The 22,416-nt window shown below is 41.5% G+C and overlaps 1 protein-coding gene across 1 annotated transcript in view; it reads right to left on the minus strand.

The window, feature by feature from the left end:
• cntln (centlein, centrosomal protein) overlaps window positions 1–22,416 on the minus strand; it is a 336,531-nt gene that overhangs the window by 206,179 nt on the left and 107,936 nt on the right. The window contains 1 exon segment of the mRNA XM_057843797.1: window positions 11,962–12,083. Coding sequence (XP_057699780.1) covers window positions 11,962–12,083 — 122 coding nt within the window.

Genomic DNA, 22,416 nt, shown 5'->3' on the forward strand with positions numbered 1-22,416 from the left:
AGCAGTTCAATTCAAGAATTGAAATGGTGTGATGCTTCTATCTAGATTAAAATGAAAGGAGCACAATCATTAAACAGGGCAAACACTGCCTGATTTCTATTGAAGGATATGGTACCTTTTCTCGTAGGCACTGTCTAACTGTTTGCATTACTCTAACACACTTAATATAATCAATCAGGGAATAGTATCGTTTCTCGTATTTACTGTATGGCTGTTTTTATTACTTTAACACACCCAATGTAAAATAAATAGCACTTATAACATAGTTTAAGGAAGATAAGCAAAACATAGGGCACAAGAGATACATGACGCCTTCCTATCGCGGAAGCCCAACGTGTGCGTCATGCAACTGACTGAGCAAGACTGACGCTGACAAGCACATGTCTGCACCACAAAGTCTCGCAACCAGTTTCCTGGACTGTCCACGACAAAGGGCAGGATGATCTGTCCTAACACGAGAACACCCGATAACCAACTGATAACACGACTGACAAGACTCCAAGAGCCCCGTTGACGTGGAGGTGGGAAAAATCCACATCCTCGTTGCTCGGACAACAGTAACTCCCAAATCCTCCTGTCCAATCCACAAACAGAAAATAATCCCAAACACACCCTTCTCCCGCCCTGCGAGAGCCTTCAAGTGCAGCACAGCCCATTCCTCCTCTCGCAGCCCAGCAAAGGAGCCATCATTACCCCCCCCCCCCCCCCCCCCCCGGGATCCAGGGTGGTCCCCTGGGGCACCCACGCTCCAATAACTGGACCTCAGGGATGGGAAGAGGGGGACGCCCCAGACCACCCCCGGCGCACCCGCAACCGCCCACCCCTCCCCCCGCCGCCTGAGCACCAACCCCGTACCCCGAGCAGGCGCCAAGCCAAGCGCCGGACACCAGGGGATGTCCCAACCACTGGCAAGGGACAGCAAACCCCACCCAAGGCCCCGCGGGCCCCACCGACGACCCTGGGCGGCAGAAGGGCAGTGGCAGCCACCGCGATCCAGAGAGGCGAAAAGGGCCGGAGACAGACCAAGGGGACGGAGGCGCAACCACCCCAACCTACCCCCGGGCCAGGAGGGGTGCGCAGTATGACACCAGGAGGCACCTCCCCGGTACCCGAACAAGGTGACGCGGTTCCGGCCGGGCCGACCCGGGAGGGAACTATGGCCACCACATACACCACCCAACCCCCATCCCACTCCACCCCACCCTGCCAGCCAAGGAAGGGCCGCGGCCCCGGGGCGGCACCCCACCCGCCCGCGAGACCACCGCGCGCCCGACGGGATCCACGCATGACCAGACCCAACCAGACAAACCCTAGCTGAGAAGAAATTAAATGTGATGGTTCACTTACTTATTTCTCCTCCTTCAGTCATTTTTTGCATAGTATCCTCATTAAAATATGAATAACTGTTTGGGTGGTTTTAGTTAAAGCGGACACTTTTTCATCTGTGTGATTTTGACAAAGATCAGCTCAAATTTGATGCTGATTTGATGAAGAAATGTGAGAAATTCCAAAATGTTCAGACTTTTTTATACCACTGTACCTGCTGTTTCTGTTGAACTATCAAATATAAAACTAGTCACTCAGTCGAGTGCTGCAACGATTAATCGATTAACTCGAGTATTCGATTAGAAAAAAAGTTTCAAATTACATTTTGCAGCTTCGAGTATTCGTTTAATTTAAGTGGCGTTGTAATGGTTTATTTTGAAAGTGTTTGGATTGTTTTATTGATTTGGGTGGATACACTGCCCTCTAGTCTGCCTCATGTCACATGGCTGAATCCAGCTGCTCCATGTCAAGACGAACATAAGCCAAGTTTTTGGAGTGTCTGAACCATTTGATAAGAGCATTGTTAATTTTTATTTATTTATTTTTCAAGTTAGCGTTTTATAGCATTTAAGCTAGCGGACTTTTGCTACGTAATTAGCCGATTTTTCTTTTGTTGACATAGATTCTTATGTATTTATTTTTATATCGTTTGAGGCTCAGCTCAGGTATTTTTATTTTTCGTGTTCCTCATCCGATTACTCGATTATTCGAACCACCAAGTTCATCGATTAATCGACTTCGAAAATAATCGACGGCTGCAGCCCTAATTCAGTGTCATTTTTTTTTTTTTTGCTGAATGTTTATCCTAATAAGTTGAACATTACAAAGCTTCGAAACGTTTCGTCGAGCATGTTTAGTTGTCAATGTGACATCAATATTACACATTTTGGCAAAAGTTTTTGGGATTTTTTTTGTTTTTTTGGGTCCAAAATATTGGTTATAATTGGTCAGGAAGAAAACAACAGTTTGGACATGAAGGTTATGGTGTCCTGAAGAAAGGCACCCAACCTGGATATTGTGAACAATGTTTTCTTTGAAATATAAAAGCAAAATTAGGCCTGCAAGCAGGACTGAACGGGCCCTCGGAATTTGGCGCAACTTGGACAGCACGCAGGTCAGGGTGGTGGCAGATCGTCCCCCTCTCATTATCTCATGAGAACCTAACTTCCTGGAAACTCGCCTCTTTTTGGGGGGATAAAAATACCTTCACACCGAGGATAAAAAAAAAACTATTGAGGAGGGTCCTACAATAAAGGAGGTGCTACTGAGCTGTGCAGCAGTGCCCTTATTCAAAACCAAAATGAATCTTCCAATTGGGCCAATTCGACCAAATATGCCATATTCCCTGACTGTAAACAGTGTAAGTTCATGAAAAAAAGGTCGGTCCAGATATGAAAAAGATTAAACCTTGGATCAAGGAGTTATTAGTCATTGACTGAATGTGTCGTTTTGCCAAAAAAAAATGACCGACTTTGGAACTCCGCCCAGGTCAGGCCCATGAATGACAACACACCATTTTGAAAACTTAAGATCTTATATGTCTCATAAACAGTCTTACCAAATTTAAGGAGGACCCAAGTAACTCCAAGGTCTCAAATGTGCACCTTGTAATTTGATTTAAAAAAAAATTCACATTCAGTCCCAAAATTTCCTGTTGGATTTGGAACATGGGTGCAAGAGACTTTTTGGAGCAGTTTTGCGCAAGGTATCGACTCCCAAAATTTCATCGCTCTATGTTGAAAAAAAAACCTACTAGTAGAGGCCTTTTTTAATAATTCAAGGGGGCGCCACTGAGCCATTTTGTTAAATTTTTCACAATGTTTCAAAACTATCTAAATTTACGCGAAGTCGCACATATGTGCAAAGTTTTCGAGCATGTTCAGGCCTCCAAATTGGCCATTTTTATTTGCCATGAAGGAGAAAAAGAATAATCCATGCATTACAATAGGGCTCTCGCACCAGTTGGTGCTCGGGCCCTAATAAAAGCCATGCAAATTAGGCCAAAATAGGCTTAGGTGTTAAAGGGTTAAACCCAGCAACTTGAACTCGGCCGCTCCTGAGAAACACGTACTTTAGACCCCCATAACTTTTTAAATTCATTTGTGCTTCTATAGGTCCACTTAGCAAATAACCTCACTCTATAGTCACCATGAATTCGGCCTAAACTACCTTAAGAGTGGTTTCAATTTCCTGAGCGCGATATTTAGGTGCGTTCTAAAGAAAGGTGTAAGATGCTTTATTAAGTCACAGTAAAGCTTTATACATTTTAATTTGTTTGGAGTGCTCCTAAAAGCTGTTGAACACCAAGCCATGAGAGAGCTATCGTCTTCAGGCCTGACTGCTTCCCCCCTACGGTATCCTAGTTTCCATTATTAAGCAGGGGGAAACGGAGAGAACTTTTCCACGCCGCTACGGCTAATTGCTCTGATTCAGGGGGAATCTGTTTATGGGCGCAGCTTTGATCAGAGTACGGATGCTTTAATAACCTTTAATTTTATTTGCGCACCCCCCATCTCACCCAGTATGATTAAAAAACTTTTTCCCATCTCTAATATAAACAGGAAGTCGGCTTTTCCCCGCTCTCGACCACGCCGTTTCGTGAAAAAATATGTGGGTAATGTTGAATGGCAGCGAGGTTTCAGCGGGACTGATGGGCCGCACACTGTCTGCATTCTAATGAGACGGGAAATTTCAGGGAGGTTTTTAGTGAATTGACGTTGGGACGGACGGGTGAGGGATTGAAATCGGGAAGATGGTGAATGGATAACACGAAACTTTGTTTTGCTTTGATTCAGGGCTAGGTGATAACTGATCCCTTGCTATTTTGCGGCTCAACTTTCGCACCCTCAGTGCATCGCAGATTAAAAAAAAAAAAAAAAAAAAAAAAAAATATATATATATATATATATATATATATATATTAGGGCTGTCAATTGATTAAAATTTTTAATCGAGTTAATTACAGCTTAAAAATTAATTAATCGTAATTAATCGCAATTCAAACCATCTATAAAATATGCCATATTTTTCTCTAAATTATTGTTGGAATGGAAAGACAAGATGGATATATACATGCAACATACGGTACATAAGGACTGTATTTGTTTATTATAACAATAAATCAACAAGATGACATTAACATTATTAACATTCTGTTAAAGCGATCCATGGATAGAAAGACTTGTAGTTCTTAAAAGATAAATGTTAGTACAAGTTATAGAAATTTTATATTAAAACCCCTCTTAATGTTTTCGTTTTAAGAAAATTTGTTAAATTTTCAATCAAAAAATAAACTAGTAGCCCGCCATTGTTGATGTCAATAATTACTTACACAATGCTCATGGGTGCTAAAGCCTGTAAAATCAGTCGCACCCAAGCGCCAGCAGAAAGCGGAAAAAAAACACAACAAGTACTCCTTTCACTGTGCTGTCATTTTAATCTGTTTCAGCGGGGCATTTGTGCGTTAATTGCATCAAATATTTTAATGGGATTAATTTAAAAAATTAATTACCGCTCATTAACGCAATAATTATAATTATCTAATATATATATATATATATACATATATATATATATATATATATATATATATATATATGTATACACAGTGGGGCGAATAAGTATTTAGTCAACCACCAATTGTGCAAGTTCTCCTACTTGAAAAGATTAGAGAGGCCTGTAATTGTCAACATGGGTAAACCTCAACCATGAGAGACAGAATGTGGGGGGGGGGAAAAAAAAATCACATTGTTTGATTTTGAAAGAATTTATCTCCAAATTAGAGTGGAAAAAAAGTATTTGGTCACCTACAAACAAGCAAGATTTCTGGCTGTCAAAGAGGTCCAACGTCTTCTAACGAGGTCTAACGAGGCTCCGCTCATTACCTGTATTAATGGCACCTGTTTTAACTCATTATCGGTATAATAATGCGGGCTAGTGTTGTCCAAAATCTCAGTCAGTCACACTCCAAACTCCACTATGGCCAAGACCAAAAAACTGTCGAAGGACACCAGAGACAAAATTTTTTACCTGCACCGGGCTGGGAGGACTGAATCTGCAATAGCTAAAACGCTTGGTGTAAAGAAATCAACTGTGGGAGCAATTATTAGAAAATGAAAGACATACAAGACCACTGATAATCTCCCTCGATCTGGGGCTCCATGCAAGATCTCACCCCGTGGCGTCAAAATGATAACATGAACGGTGAGCAAAAATTCCAGAACCACACGGGGGGACCTCGAGAATGACCTACAGAGAGCTGGGACCACAGTAACAAAGGCTACTATCAGTAACACAATGCGACGCCACAGACTCATATCCTGCACTGCCAAACGTGTCCCCCTGCTGAAGCCAGTACACGTCCAGGCCCATCTGCGGTTCGCTAGAGAGCATTTGGATGATCCAGAAGAGGACTGGGAGAATGTGTTATGGTCAGATGAAACCAAAATAGAACTTTTTTGGTAGAAACACAGGTTCTCTTGTTTGGAGGAGAAAGAATACTGAATTGCATCCGAAGAACACCATACCCACTGTGAAGCATGGCAGTGGAAACATCATGCTTTGGGGCTATTTTTCTGCAAAGGGACCAGGACGACTTATCTGTGTAAAGGAAAGCATGAATGGGGCCATGTACCGAGAGATTTTGAGTGAAACTCTCCTTCCATCAGCAAGGGCATTGAAAATGAGACGTGGCCGGGACTTTCAGCATGACAATGATCCCAAACACACAGCAAGGGCAACAAAGGCGTGACTTTGTAAGAAGCATTTTAAGGTCCTGGAGTGGCCTAGCCAGTCTCCAGATCTCAACCCCATAGAAAATCTGTGGAGAGAGTTGAAAGTCCGTGTTGTCCAACGACAGCCCCAAAACATCACTGCTCCAGAGGAGATCTGGACGGAGGAATGGGCTAAAATACCAGCAACGGTGTGTGAAAAGCTTGTGAAGAGCTACAGAAAACGTTTGGCCTCCATTATTGCCAACAAAGGGTACATAACAAAGTATTGAGATTAGGGCTGTCCCAAACATCTAATTTTCTCCCGATTAATCAGCCGACTATTTTTACGATTAGTCGACTAATCTTTTAATTTTTTGCAATTTTTTTTTTTTTTTAAACACTAATTTAGCAATGAAATTTTTGTTGATGCTTATCAATTCACAAAAACTTTTTTTTTTTTTTTTTTTTTTTTAACTAATTTAGCAATGAAATTTTTGTTGACACTTATCAATTCACAAAAACATTTTGGAACACTTAAATTCTTTATAAAAGTACAAATAAACAAATAATAATAAATCACAAACAATGAGTTCAAATACTGATAGAATTAACTTGTGCAAATAAATCACAAACAATGAGTTCAAATACTGATAGAATTAACTTGTGCAAAAGAATGGAATGTGAACAGATTCAGGCCACTGAGTTCACCTTTCCAACATGATTCTAAACAATTCTTAAAAAAATACCTAGCATTAATATTATAGTATACTGTAGTACTACATATAATAGTATTATAATAATTATTCATTGCCAATCAGACTTTTCATAAAGGGTGTCATTTTAAAGGTATTCTTAGTGTAGAATCTGAAGTATGTGGGATTAACTCCAGAAATCGTTATTTATATGACGAACATGACATGCTTTTATTTTGAAATGTTCACCGGAAGTACGCTCGCTAAACCGCTAACTTATGCTTTACAGTCCACAAAAAAACACTTTTTGTCATTGCATGTGGTGTCAGTAGTAGATTTTTTTGTCCTTTTGCAAATGCTGTTCACCAGCGATTTTTCATGTTTGAAGTGTCACCTTTTAACTGCAAGTTTTGGACAAGGCTGCCTGTTTTATAGCCAGCTAAAGTAGGTCGTCTTTTTTCCCATTCACCTCAATGTAGCAATGCTAACGTATATAGTGTTTAATATAGATGTGTTTTCTTATTTTGTTTGTCTGAACTTTAATTCTACAGCGTGTTGATGACAGAGAAGAACTGGAGTCTCATATGCCATCAGCACGCACACACAACTGTATGCACGCACGCGTGCGCGCAGCGATAAAACCCAGCCGTGAAAATGACCGCCCTTATTTTTATTTACCATGCGATAAATGGAATCATTGCATATCGCGACAGGCTTAGCAACTTCAATAAAACATGTCATTAGTTAGTTAGATGGACTTACAATTTCCTGTCGTTATCATTCACGGCCGACGTGCAGCCAAGCTTGGCATTGAAGAGACAGGACACAACAGTGTACCCTCCTTTGTTTCTTTAAAAATAAGTCAATGTTTTGGACTCTCTGGTGCGCTTTTTTGGCTTTGTGCCGATTTCCCCGCTTGCATACCAAGCGTCCGACATTCTGAACTTTTCACGCATATATTTTTTAACCCTTCATTAACCGTCGACGGGATGTTGTGCTCGTCAACGGATTTACGTCATCGATGACGTCGACAATGTCGACTAGTCGGGACAGCTCTAATTGAGATGAACTTTTGGTATTGAGCAAATACTTATTTTCCACCATGATTTGCAAATAAATTCTTTAAAAATCAAACAATGTGATTTTCATGTTGACAATTACAGGCCTCCCTAATATTTTCAAGTGGGAGAACTTGCAGAATTAGTGGTTGACTAAATACTTATTTGCCCCTCTGTATACGTGTGTCGAATATGCTGCTAGTCTTTAAGCCACTGTGGCGCCGCCTAATAACAACAAAGAGCTTTTTACGTTGAAATTTTTGGGAATAAATGCTCAAATCCCTGAATTATTGGTAGGTATGGATGTAAAAAAGTCTCGATTCTTGTTTCAAAGCAAAAAAACGGTCAGTTAGCATTTATTTTACATAAATATTGTGAATTATGACGCCAATGCCATAGCCGTTAATTTCTCCCATTAATTTTTTTTCACGTTTCAAAAGTATTTTTCTGTATCAAAAAGATGTTCATGAATACAATCCAAATCCAAATTCAAAGCGAGTTTTTTTCTTTTTTTACTTGGTTAGCACTCCATGCTAAGAAGTAACGCCTCATTAACAAAGAATACAAACAATACAATTGGCTTCATTTACTCACCGCTGACGGAGGCACACTTGCTCTAACAATACAAACGAATCTAACTCCCGACACTTTGTAAAGTTATTGATTGAGCAACCCAACCTGAGTGTAGCAGTGAACCCTTTCTTTCATCGTTGGCGCCTTGTTGCCAACTTGCCAAATTGTTGGAAACCACGTTGGCAACTAATTTATTAACTGATTTAATCGAATAGTTGTTGCAGTTGTACTCTTTCTACTTAAGTCTCCTGGTAACCACTTTTGTACACATGGAGTTTGTTCAGACAAGAGTGCAGTTTTTGGGAAAATGTGCACACAATTTCCTCCTTCCTTAGAAACGATTTGAAGCCAAGTCATTTTGAGACGTTTCTCGCCAAGTGCACACTTCAGCATCTCTCATTAGGATGTGAGAACCAGAGGGTGAAGGTGTCTCCTCCTGCAGGGTGCAAGGTGCGGCGCAAAGAGAGAGGGCCACTTCCTGCTATATTCACCAGTAACCACAGGCCTTTTTTTTTTTTTTTTTTTTTTTAAAACAAAGTGTCAAAATATCATTAATAAGCGGGTATTGTTATCTCCATTCATTCAGCGAGGCTGTTTAAAAATGCATGTGCGAGTGCACATGGGTGGCGGCTGAACGGGAGCTAAGCGCGGACCCCCGTCAGATGTTTTCTCTCCGGGTTAATTAAAGACAACAGCGGTGCAACGTGAGCCCGTGAGAAAGTGTGGCGAGGGCGCTCGGCTCACGTCAGCTCGGTGCGGTTAGAACAAAAGGCGAGCGGAAGAAACGCCACGTGTTTTTCTTAACACTATCAAAGACCGTGGCAAACTCATCGGCTGACATTGACCGCGATACTGGCGATCGTTCGCTATTTATCACAGGCAATGAGCATACCTGTCAAGTTGTACGGTTTTGGTGTAATTTGTACAAGTGAGCACTGATTATTAAATGTGTACGCCGCATGTTCAAAATCCATACGTTTTTCGTGCATAAGATTTTTTTTTTCACCGTTCGGATTTTCTCACTATACTAACTTGTTTGGATGTTAATCGGGGTTCTTTATCCACCATCCCCACAATCTTTCGTTGAAACCTCAGTCTCGTCAATTTTTCTTTTCCGTCCACATCTAGGGAGGTTAGCCATAGTGCCATGCCAGTGCACTTATTGATGACACTGCGCACTTGGGATTCCTCATGTTTCCTCGCAATTTTGCTTCTCAAGTCCTCAGATAGTCTGGTCTTTTTCTCCATGCTCAATGTGGTACACATAGGAACACAGGACAGAGGTTGAGTCAACTTTAATCCATTTTAAATGGCTGCAAATGTTATTTGGTTATTGCCACCACCTGTTATGTGCCACAGGTAAGTAACAGGTGCTGTTAATTACACAAATTAGATAAGCATGACATGATTTTTCAAAGGGTGCCAATACTTTTGTCCAGCCCTTTTTTGAAGTTTTGCATAAAATGTTAATGATTTAATTTTTTTCCCATTCTCTTTTATGTTTTCAATCATTTTCTGGGAGAAACTGAGCATTATCTGACAGTCTCTATTGATTTACTTTATAGCAATATAGTACGCTATTTGTTTTTATTGTATTTTATTTAGTTAATAATGTGTTCATAGTTTGACAGTGAAGAATAAATGTCAGTTGTAAGAATTATGGTGTGTTACCTTAGGTAAGTCATATTTAAAAATTTTTTAATTAATGTTATTAATATGATGTGTAATACATGTTTTTGGATGATTATTTTGAGATTTGGGGGGTATTTAGGGGTACTTAAAGGGTTAATTCCGACTTACGCTGAAATTCGGGTTACGTCGCCAGCAGAACTCGTTCTTAACGATTTCGGCCATAACACAACACCGAGACCGTGCTTATCAAAGTCTTAAATGATATTCGTCGGAATACCGATGCAGGCAAATCATCTGTTCTGTTACTATTGGATCTCAGCGCGGCATTCGACACGGTTGATCACAACATACTACTCAGCAGAATGGAACAGTGGGTAGGGCTTACTGACACTGTTCTTCAGTGGTTTACATCCTATCTACATGATAGGGATTTCTTTGTGTCAATCGGAAACCATCAGTCAGAACGAACCAAATTCACGTGTGGAGTCCCTCAAGGGTCAATTCTTGGACCACTCTTATTTAACATCTATATGCTTCCGTTAGCTCAGCTAATGGAACAGTATGACATCTCCTATCACGCCTATGCAGATGACACACAACTGTACATTTCTGTGTCCCCACATGATTATAGTCCCTTAGTCTCCCTGAGTAAATGCATTCATTAAATCAATGAATGGATGTGCCAGAATTTTCTCCAGTGAAATGTGGAGAAGACAGAGGTGATCATTTTTGGGCCAAAAAAGGAAAGGTCAAAGATAAGCAGGCAACTTAGCACAATGTCACTTACAGCTACAAATCAAGTCAGAAACCTTGGCGTAATTATTGACTCAGACCTAAAATTGGATAGCCATCTAAAGTCCGTCACTAAATCTGCTTATTACCACCTAAAAACATATACCGTAACCAGAATTAAGGGGCTTCTGATTCAACAAGACATGGAAAAACTTATACATGCATTCATTTTCAGCAGATTGGACTATTGCAACGGTATATTTACGGGTCTTGATAAAAAATCAGTCAGGAAGCTGCAGCAAGTACAGAATGCTGCAGCCAGAGTCCTCACAAATACAATGAAGCTGGACCACATTACACCGGTTTTGAAATCGCAACACTGGCTACCAGTGAGTCAAAGGATAGACTATAAAATACTACTGCTCGTCTACAAAACACTTAATGGCCTTGGACCAAAATACATGCTTGACTTGTTAGATTCCTATGAGACATCTAGACCCCTAAGGTCGTCTGGAACCGGTCTTCTGCATGTTCCAAGAACAAGAACCAAGCAGGGTGAGGCAGCATTTAGTTATTATGCTCCTCACCTCTGGAACAAGTTACCCGAACGTCTGAAGTATGCTCAAACTGTTAGCTCTTTTAAATTAGGGCTAAAAACGCTTTTGTTTAGCACTGCATATTCATAACTGTCTATATATTTCTATCTACTTGCTTTCTATTCCTCTTGTGCTTATCTCCATTGCTGATTTCAATTATTATTAGTAGTAGTAGTTGTTTTATTTTTATTTATTTATTTTTATTCTATTTGTGATTAAATGCGATCTTTATGTATAATTTTATTTCCGATTTTGATTGTCTTGGTTTTTACGTTGTATTGATTTAAATGTGATTTTTATGATCTTCATGTGATGTAAAGCACTTTGAATTGCCTTGTGTTGAATTGTGCTATATAAATAAATTTGCTTTGCCTTAACCCGGAGACGACCTGTATAACTTCGGGCTTTCTGAATAAATTTGAGGTCAAATGATAACATTCTTGTCAAATACGTTATTTAAATTAGTCTGCATTGGCATTGAAGGTTTCCAATTCATTTAAACTAGTAGGGGCTGGCAGTATTGCCGTCAATACCACCTAATAATGATCATTCACTGTTACATCTCCCAGTTCAAATGGATCTATCTCCGTAAATGACAGCTAACAAGTTAATAAAAACATAAAAAAAACATTGTACGCACATGCCATTTTCTTTCTCCGCTGCTTTAAGCTGGTCTTTGACGGCCTTGTAGTTCTTCTGCACCAATAAAAGGCGCTCACGTCTTCGGTCGTGAGCTCTCCTCAGTTCTTCGTTTTCTTCTGTCTGTAAGAAGCAACAAGTTATTAAAAGTTTTTTTATATATACAAAAGTAATATATGCAAAAGTTACGTTAAACCAAAGTAATAGAAATTAATAATAGGGGGTGGCGTGGTTCAGTGGTCGTCATTCCCCAACCCAAAGGTTGTGGGTTCGATTCTCCGCACTGATGACCTCGTCTAAGCATCCTTAACTCATTCACTCCCAGCCATTTTCACCGGTGCAACCCCCTTCGCTCCCGGCCGTTTTACTGGATTTTGACTGATTTTGCAAGGCCAACAGGAATTTCTATTCTTTTGCTATATAAACATGAAACCCACCAAAAGAAAGATTCAACTCTCTTCTTTCAGCAGGAAAAAAGTTAGTTCATATCTTTTCCCATTCTTTAGAAATCAGCATTAGAAAATAGCTTAGTTTAAGCAATTTTCCAATTTCTGATGAAAAAACAGAGAAATTGAGCTTTTTGTAAAAGCATACATTTCAAACATAACTTTGACTTTAACACAGCTATTTTTTGCTTTTGTGACATCCCAAACATCTGGATAATGTTTTCCTTCTACAAAATAACAAACAACAAGACAAATAGAGCTTTTGATAGCAAAGTAACAATTTATTTACACATAACTAAACTATTGAACTGAGAGATGACGCTGTTGTGGCTGCGACAGCCGGGGTAAACTTTTCCCTCATTGCCACCTGTCTCATCAAGATGGATTTTTTTTTTTTAGTCTTTCTTTCGTGTTGACCACTGCCTCCTGGCGGAATTCGCCTGGGGAATATGTGTGGGGCATGTTGTGTTCCTAGGGGGGAACTGGTTTGGCCATGCGCGTTTCCTGCACGGCGGCGCGGGCTCTGCTCGGCAAGGAGCACGGCCTCAACGGAATTGTCCGCTGCACTGGTGGTCCAAGTCGTTCTGCTCTTGCGTCCAGCGCCTGACATCCCAGGCGTCCTCCCAGTTGTTCTGCTCAGTCGTCCGCCGCCTGGCATCCTGGACGTCCTCCTGGTCGTCGCACTTGGTTGTTTGTTGCCTGGCATCCCGGACATCCTGCTCGGACTTCCAACGCCTGGCGTCCTGGACGTCCTCCTGGTTGTCCATACGGTCATCTTCCGCCGCCACCCCGGCCATTCGTTCCATTGAATCTGGTTGCGGGTCTTACCAAATGCACTCCTGCCCTCCAGTGGCCAGTTTTATTGCTTTTAAATGGATTTTCAGCATTGTGCTTTGGAGCTTAGTTACATCAGAACCTAGAGATGTCTCTTGTGATAAAAAAAAAACAAAAAAACAACAACAACAGAAAAGACGAATAAATACGTCTTTGGGACTCTGAAACAATTAAAAATAAAACGTATTTATATAGTTTTGGGAGCAAATTAGTTAACAAGATACTACACCCTACATTGCTCCTGGTGCTGCGTCAACAGTAGGTGGATGAGAATATAGTGTGAAGCGTTTTGAGGGCCTTAAAAAAGGTGGAAAGGTGCAATACAAGTGTAAATCCATTTACCATTACCATTTAACCAATCAGAGGACGGGGTGAATACTAGTGCAGAAGAGAGAGGCGCGGCTGCATCTGAGCCTAAATAAACCCGTTTTAATGGCCGATACCGATGTATGTCAGATTTCCAAATATCACCGCTGAAATTGTGTGTAATATGAAATAAACATGCTTCCTGGTGTCATATTTCTTTCAGATGAGACGAAGATTTATTTGTTTGGTTCCGATGGTCTCAAGCATGTGTGGCGGCAACCAGGTGAGGAGTACAAAGATACAGTGGGGCAAATAAGTATTTAGTCAACCACCAATTGTGTAAGTTCTCCTACTTGAAAAGATTAGAGAGGCCTGTAATTGTCAACATGGGTAAACTATGAGAGACAGAATGTGGGAAAAAAAAAAAAAAATCACATTGTTTAATTTTTAAAAAAAAATATTTGCAAATCATGGTGGAAAATAAGTATTTGATCAATACCAAAAGTTCATCTCAATACTTTGTTATGTACCCTTTGTTGGCAATAACGGAGGCCAAACGTTTTCTGTAACTTTTCACTCTTCGCTTGGTGTAACGAAATCAACTGTGAGAGCAATTATTAGAAAATGAAAGACATACAAGACCACTGATAATCTCCCTCGATCTGGGGGTCCATGCAAGATCTCACCCCGTGGCGTGAAAATGATAACAAGAACGGTGAGCAAAAATCCCACAACCACACGAGGGGACCTAGTGAATGACCTACAGAGAGCTGGGACCACAGTAAACAAGGCTACTATCAGTAACACAATGCGCCGCCAGGGACTCAAATCCTGCACGGCCAGACGTGTCCCCCTGCTGAAGCCAGTACACGTCCAGGCCCGTCTGCAGTTCGCTAGAGAGCATTTGGATAATCCAGAAGAGGACTGGGAGAATGTGTTATGGCCATATGAAACCAAAATAGAACTTTTTGGTAGAAACACAGGTTCTCGTGTTTGGAGGAGAAAAATACTCAATTGCATCCGAAGAACACCATACCCACTGTGAAGCAGGGGTGGAAACATCATGCTTTGGGGTTGTTTTTCTGCAAAGGGACCAGGACGACTGATCTGTGTAAAGGAAAGAATGAATGGGGCAATGTGTCGAGAGAATTTGAGTGAAAATCTCCTTCAATCAGCAAGGGCATCGAAGATGAGACGTGGCTGGGTCTTTCAGCATGACAATGATCCCAAACACACAGCCAGGGCAACAAAGGAGTGACTTTGTAAGATGCATTTCAAGGTCCTGGAGTGGCCTAGCCAGTCTCCAGATCTCAACCCCATAGAAAATCTGCGGAGGGAGTTGAAAGTCCGTGTTGCCCAACGACAGCCCCAAAACATCACTGCTCTAGAGGAGATCAGCATGGAGGAATGGGCCAAAATACCAGCAACAGTGTGTGAAAAGCTTGTGAAGAGTTACAGAAAACATTTGGCCTCCGTTATTGCCAACAAAGGGTACATAACAAAGTATTGAGATGAACTTTTGGTATTGACCAAATACTTATTTTCCACCATGATTGGCAAATAAATTCTTTAAAAATCAAACAATGTGATTCTGTTTTTTTTCCCCACATTCTGTCTCTCATGGTTGAGGTTTACCCATGTTGACAATTACAGGCCTCTCTAATATTTTCAAGTGGGAGAACTTGCACAATTAGTGGTAGACTAAATACTTATTTGCCCCACTGTAAGTTTGTCATGCCTACAGTCAAGCATGGTAGTGGGAATATCATGGTCCGGGGCTGCATGTGTGCTGCAGGTGTTGGAGAGTGACATTCCATTGAGGGAAACGTGAATTCCAACATGTACTGTGAAATACTGCAGCAGAGCATGATCCCCTCCCCTCCAGAAACTGGGTTGCAGGGCAGTGTTCCAGCATGATAATGACCCCAAACACACCTCCAAGATGACCTCTGCTTTACTGAAGAGGCTGAGGGTAAAAGTGATTGACTGGCCAATCATGTCTCCAATAGAACATCTTACGGGGATCCTCAACGTTGACGAAGGGGTGTACTCACTTTTGTTGCCAGGGGTTGAAATATTAATGGCTATATTTTGATTTATTTTGAGGAGAAAATAAATTAAATCTACTATATAAACTGCACACAGACTACTTTTCATTGTGTCAAAGAAGTGTCATTTTGTCAGTGTTGTCCCATGAAAAGATGTACTGAAATATCTGCAGAAAAGCAAGGGGTGTACTCACTTTTGTGAAACACTTTATACAGTGGGGAGAACAAGTATTTGATACACTGCCAAATTGGCAGTGTATCAAATGTATGTCAGATTTCCAAATATCAGCACTGGAAATACCCTGTGTAATATGAAATAAACATGCTTCCTGGTAGCGATGCAACGGTTTGCGGTTCAAAGCCGAACCGTTCGGTTCGCCCTGTACGGTTCAATACGCCTTTATGAACCGCGCCTTTTCGGTTTCGCAATTAATGTATTCCGAACGCTTGTGGAATGAATTGATCGAGCTCTGTGTGCCTGTGTGTGACGTGAAGCACCGCTGTGGAGAAATTCCCGCCCCGCAAGTAAATGTCGGATCGCTGTCAAGCACCTGTGTAATAGAAGCCGAGTAACGCCCTCTCTCGCTTACGAGCGAAGTGAAAGTGAAACAAGAAAGACAACAAATAGCTATGGCGAGCGGAGGAGCGGAGAGGCCGAATTTTGAGGAAGCACCGGCTTCTTTCAAATCTGCGGTGTGGCAACATTTTGGTTTCCCCGTGGTCTACAATGCGGAGGGAGAGAAAATATTGAAGAAAAAAAAATTGCAAGCATTGCTCAGCGCTTGTTCCCCATGCTAATGGCAACACTTTTATAACATGACTCCGGCACCTCAGCCGGCATCACCCACAGATATCACTTTCTCAGGGTAGGACAACCCCGAAGATGACACCAGTGAAAACACCCGGCGGGCTTCGTTAATTTATTTGCAACGCTTGACCCGCGTTACATTGTTCCTCGCGGACATATTTCTTCAACAACGTAATCCCTGACATTTATGAAATGGCACACAAAGCCATCGATGATGATTTCGCTAAAGCACATAGTTTCACCCTGACCACTGACAGTTGGAAGTTGGACGTCCTGTGCTACAGAGTGCTACTACCCAACTGTGACGGTCCACTATAATTCATACCGGTCAAATTGTACGGTCTCGTCGTAATTTGTACAAGTGAGCACTCATTTTTAAATGTGTACGAACGTTTTTCGTGCATTACGTTTTTTTTTTCATCTGTTCAGATTTGGTCACCGTTTCTGCAACGAGACAATGCGTTGGTTGAATGACGCGAGAAAAGTCAGAGACTCGGAGAGGGAATAGTGTTTGTCAAGACGCTGTAGCAAACGCAATGCTAGGCTAGGTGGCTCCGATATTACCTGACTTAGCCGACAACATACAATCTACGCCTAGATATCTCATGCATATAGAACTACATGCGAAATGACAGACTCGGTAGCGTTAGTAAACAGCCGCCATTTTAGAGCAGTAAACCTCTCAGAAAGGCTCTGTTGAAGTAAACCTTACGAGCGAACCTAAGCAACTTTTTATCTAAAATACTCCTAAATCTGCAAAATCTTGACTTGAGTCTATCTTTAAAGGATGAAACAGTTTTAAATCTTCACATGTCGAAAGTAGACAGAAAGGAGCTAATGCAAAAACGGGAGCAATTTTATCAACTTTAACGGTTGATTCACCACATTAAATGACCTCCAAACATAGCAAAGGTTACTATGTTTTTTTTGTTTTGTTTTTTAATGAAAAAAAAAACAAAAACATGAAAGGTATCACCAGTTACTTTTCCAAGTAACTTTTTTACTACTGTGTGTGTACAGTGCCTTGCAAAAGTATTCGCCCCCCCCCCTTGAATCTTACAACCTTTCGCCACATTTCAGGCTTCAAACATAAAGATATGAAATTTAATTTTTTTTGTCAAGAATCAACAACAAGTGGGACACAATCGTGAAGTGGAACAACATTTATTGGATAATTTAAACTTTTTTAACAAATAAAAAACTGAAAAGTGGGGCGTGCAATATTATTCGGCCCCCTTGCGTTAATACTTTGTAGTGCCACCTTTTGCTCCAATTACAGCTGCAAGTCGCTTGGGGTATGTTTCTATCAGTTTTGCACATCGAGAGACTGACATTCTTGCCCATTCTTCCTTGCAAAACAGCTCGAGCTCAGTGAGGTTGGATGGAGAGTGTTTGTGAACAGCAGTCTTCAGCTCTTTCCACAGATTCTCAATTGGATTCAGGTCTGGACTTTGACTTGGCCATTCTAACACCTGGATACGTTTATTTTTGAACCATTCCATTGTAGATTTGGCTTTATGTTTTGGATCATTGTCCTGTTGGAAGATAAATCTCCGTCCCAGTCTCAGGTCTTGTGCAGATACCAACAGGTTTTCTTCCAGAATGTTCCAGTATTTGGCTGCATCCATCTTCCCGTCAATTTTAACCATCTTCCCTGTCCCTGCTGAAGAAAAGCAGGCCCAAACCATGATACTGCCACCACCATGTTTGACAGTGGGGATGGTGTGTTCAGGGTGATGAGCTGTGTTGCTTTTACGCCAAACATATTGTTTTGCATTGTGGCCAAAAAGTTCAATTTTGGTTTCATCTGACCAGAGCACCTTCTTCCACATGTTTGGTGTGTCTCCCAGGTGGCTTGTGGCAAACTTTATACGAGACTTTTTATGGATATCTTTGAGAAATGGCTTTCTTCTTGCCACTCTTCCATAAAGGCCAGATTTGTGCAGTGTACGACTGATTGTTGTCCTATGGACAGACTCTCCCACCTCAGCTGTAGATCTCTGCAGTTCATCCAGAGTGATCATGGGCCTCTTGGCTGCATCTCTGATCAGTTTTCTCCTTGTTTGAGAAGAAAGTTTGGAAGGACGGCCGGGTCTTGGTAGATTTGCAGTGGTCTGATGCTCCTTCCATTTCAATATGATGGCTTGCACAGTGCTCCTTGAGATGTTTAAAGCTTGGGAAATCTTTTTGTATCCAAATCCGGCTTTAAACTTCTCCACAACAGTATCTCGGACCTGCCTGGTGTGTTCCTTGGTTTTCATAATGCTCTCTGCACTTTAAACAGAACCCTGAGACTATCACAGAGCAGGTGCATTTATACGGAGACTTGATTACACACATTTGGATTCTATTTATCATCATCGGTCATTTAGGACAACATTGGATCATTCAGAGATCCTCACTGAACTTCTGGAGTGAGTTTGCTGCACTGAAAATAAAGGGGCCGAATAATATTGCACGCCCCACTTTTCAGTTTTTTATTTGTTAAAAAAGTTTAAATTATCCAATAAATGTTGTTCCACTTCACAATGGTGTCCCACTTGTTGTTGATTCTTGACAAAAAAATTAAATTTCATATCTTTATGTTTGAAGTCTGAAATGTGGCGAAAGGTTGCAAGATTCAAGGGGGCCGAATACTTTTGCAAGGCACTGTATTTCAGTAGTCAGTCACTAAACTAGCCAAAGAGCTATGAGGCATTTTAACAATCGAAAATGTTTACATTTTAAGTGTTTATTTTATTTTTTTAAAAGCAAAATAAAGGCAGTTTAAAAAAAAAAAACAAAAAAAAAAACAAAAAAAAAACAAAAAACAAAACGTAAACCGAACCGAATCCGTGATCCCAAAACCGAGGTTCAAACCGAACCGTGGGCTAATTGAACCGTTGCACCCCTACTTCCTGGTGTCATATGCACTTTAAGGAAAACTGTTTTATTTTCCACTATTACAAAATTAGCTCTGGTTTGAGACATTGTTGTTTTCGTCAACAATACCCAAAAACTGAACCGTTTTGAGGAATAAAATCAGATTGGCGCGCAGCTCTCGTCGACAGCTATTAAAACACAGAAAGATCACACTCCTGATTTTAAAAAAGAGGACTAAGAGGAGGCAGCATATGGATTTTTCTTGTCAGAAGAGGCCCTTCCCGCCTCCTCCCACTTCTCTGACCTTAACGGTGAGGGCGAGCGAGAAAACACTTTCGGCGGACAGGACGAGCAGGAGTGAAAGGAGGAGAGCGGCATCTGGTGAAAACAGAGAAATTAGAAGAAGAAGAAAGCGAGTGAAGCAAAAGTGAAAGGAAGAGGGGGTTCGGGGCGAGGAGGGGGTGGCTAGGTTTCTGCTCGAGTGGCCAGGGCTTGGGAGAGTTGTCTTTCTGAAGGGAAGGAGCTTGTTTACTGCTGATATGACACGGCTGCCCTGCAGAGAGGGAAATGCGAGCCCTCAGCCCTGTTATTATTAACAAGGACAAAGAGAACAGAGAGAGCGCACACAAACACGCGCCGGACAGCCGGCGCGCACAAACACCGAGACTACCAATGACAAGTATGGATTTTCCCTAGCGCGGATTATTCACAGAGGACATCTGCAAGACATCCTCTGCCCCTTCAAGCAGCCCGCAACCTCTCAAAACAAGGCGCTAATGAAAGGGTCCAGGGTTAGGCTAGTGCTACTAACTGCCGATGGGGGGACCGACTGGGGGGATGACGGAACAAGTGGCAGGGAATTAGCCACATCATGGATTCCCGGGCTTCTTCCGGCGCTTCCCAAGGGCGGTTATCAGGCCACAGCCCCTTGCCCGCAGATCAATACGCAGCCCATGCGTCGGACGTTCTCAAGCTGAAAAATAATTACGCGGCAACAAGCTGCTGCTAGCTTGAAAGTGAGGACAATGAGGAGGATTGTTTGTTTGTTTGTTGTGAAGGTCAACGTGTCAACGGCGCAGACGGGCGATCCCAATTTGAAAGGCGATCTGTTGGAAAGACGCGGACGAGTGGAGGCGAGGTCACTTTACGGCAATTTGGACGGAGGGTACATTGCTTAGCGGGAGATCTGGGTCGGAGGTACTCCATAGGCGGGCGAGGAAAGGGGATGGGGAAAGTCTACGCACCCCTGCATGAGAGTCGTTGTGGTGTTCTTTGAGTTCCAAAGTGTTGCAACTAGTTGGATGGGAAAAGATTCTTTGCTAAACATGACAGATCCGGGGTAAATGTGGTCCGCTCAGTAGATTTTAAAACATGTACACAGTGTTGTTATTGGCAGCCCTTTCAATTTTTGTCTTAGTCTTTTGGACAAAAATATGTAAGATGTGCTTTAATGCTTTTGCACACTAAGGCTACGTTCATACTACAGGTCTTAATGCACGAATCCGATTTTTTGTCATATCCGTTTTTTTGGCGTGCCCGTTCAGACTGCCTTTATCCATTGAGACCGTTCAAGTATTACGCATGCCCACTAATTCGCAGTCCGACACCCGCTAAGCAAGAAGACCCGCATGCGCAGAAGCATCAAAACAAATGACAGACGTCATCCGTCATTCCAGGGATATCATATTTTGCTTTTCAAAAGGTGGACACAAATAACAGACATAAATAATCCCCGTTTAGGCAAATATTCAAAGTTTATATGGATCGATAGCATGCACGCACTGTCAATGCACGTCACACACACACATACGGGCAGTTTGTCCCGACTCTCGGCTGTGGAGGCAATGTTGAAATATTGCTCACTTGGAACAGAGAGAAAACTGAGCATTCTCAGGCTTATCCTCAACCCATTTTTATTTTTTATGACTGTTGTCAAGCTCAGCTCTTCCTCAAAAGCCGTGTTCACTGCAAGCTAGGCGCTAATAACGCACAGGTGCATCGCTACGGTAACGACTCTCTCGCTATTTGATGACGTAATTGCTGCATTAAATCCGATTTGCGGGACTGGACAGTACAGACCGCCACGACAGTCTGGAAAAATGTGGCCCAGATCGGATTTAGACCACATACGAAAGTGACCCAGATCGGATTTGAAATGGTCCAGTTCTATGCGACTTGTCACGTTCAGACCGTCAAGTTAATGCCTCACTCGAGTCGGAAAAAGACGAAAAAATCGGATTCGTGCATTAAGACCTGTAGTATGAACGTAGCCTAACAGTATTTACAATAATTAAACCAATTATGTGTGTTTAAAACTAGGTGTTATTCGCTTGTGCTTTAGTGCTTACACAATGAAAAGAGTCATAATGTTTCTGTTTTCAGTAGACGTCACCATGTTTCTGTTTTCAGTAGACGTCACCATAATGTTTCCGTTTTCAGTAGGCGTCACCACAATGTTTCTGTTTTCAGTAGACGTCACCATAATGTTTCATTGTGCAATGAATGCTCTCCCACTGGTCAATAAAAGGCTGAGCTCCTCAGGGGGAGATAGAGAAGCTTGTTGTGAGCCACTCGCTCCGCATCAACCTTCCTCCTGACGGCCGTCAGCGTAAAAACGTATCTCTGTCTCCTGTCTGATCCTTGCTTTGATCCTCCCCTAGGCCTTTGTTGTTTTCTTAGTTCAAGTATTAAGTTGAGACCGAACAATCTTTTGGACAAAAATACTTATTATTCTTAGTCATATTTTAGTCACTTCAATATGTTTTAGGCGACAGTTGCTCAAAATGTTTTCATCTATAAAATTCCAAGTTTTAGTCCAGAAATAAATAAACGTTTCAAACAATTTTGAACGAACATAGACGAGCACATTAGGCATGTGCCGGTATGAGATTTTGACGGTACGATAACCGTGAGCAAAAATACCGCGGTTTCACGGTATCACGGTATTGCAATTATAGCTCCAAAATTTTGAGATGTATGGGTTTTTTTAAAAAAAAAGAAGGAAAAAAAAAAAAAAAAATTTTTTTTCCATTGAACAGGATTTTTTTTTCAGAACATATTTGCAAATTGGAACATGAATATAATGTGAAAATAAATAAATTAACAAAAAAAAAAATTTTTTTTTATAAAAATTAAAATAAATAGATCCTAGA

Source organism: Corythoichthys intestinalis, chromosome 8 (genome assembly GCF_030265065.1).
Source record: "Corythoichthys intestinalis isolate RoL2023-P3 chromosome 8, ASM3026506v1, whole genome shotgun sequence".
In the NCBI taxonomy this organism is placed as follows: domain Eukaryota; kingdom Metazoa; phylum Chordata; class Actinopteri; order Syngnathiformes; family Syngnathidae; genus Corythoichthys; species Corythoichthys intestinalis.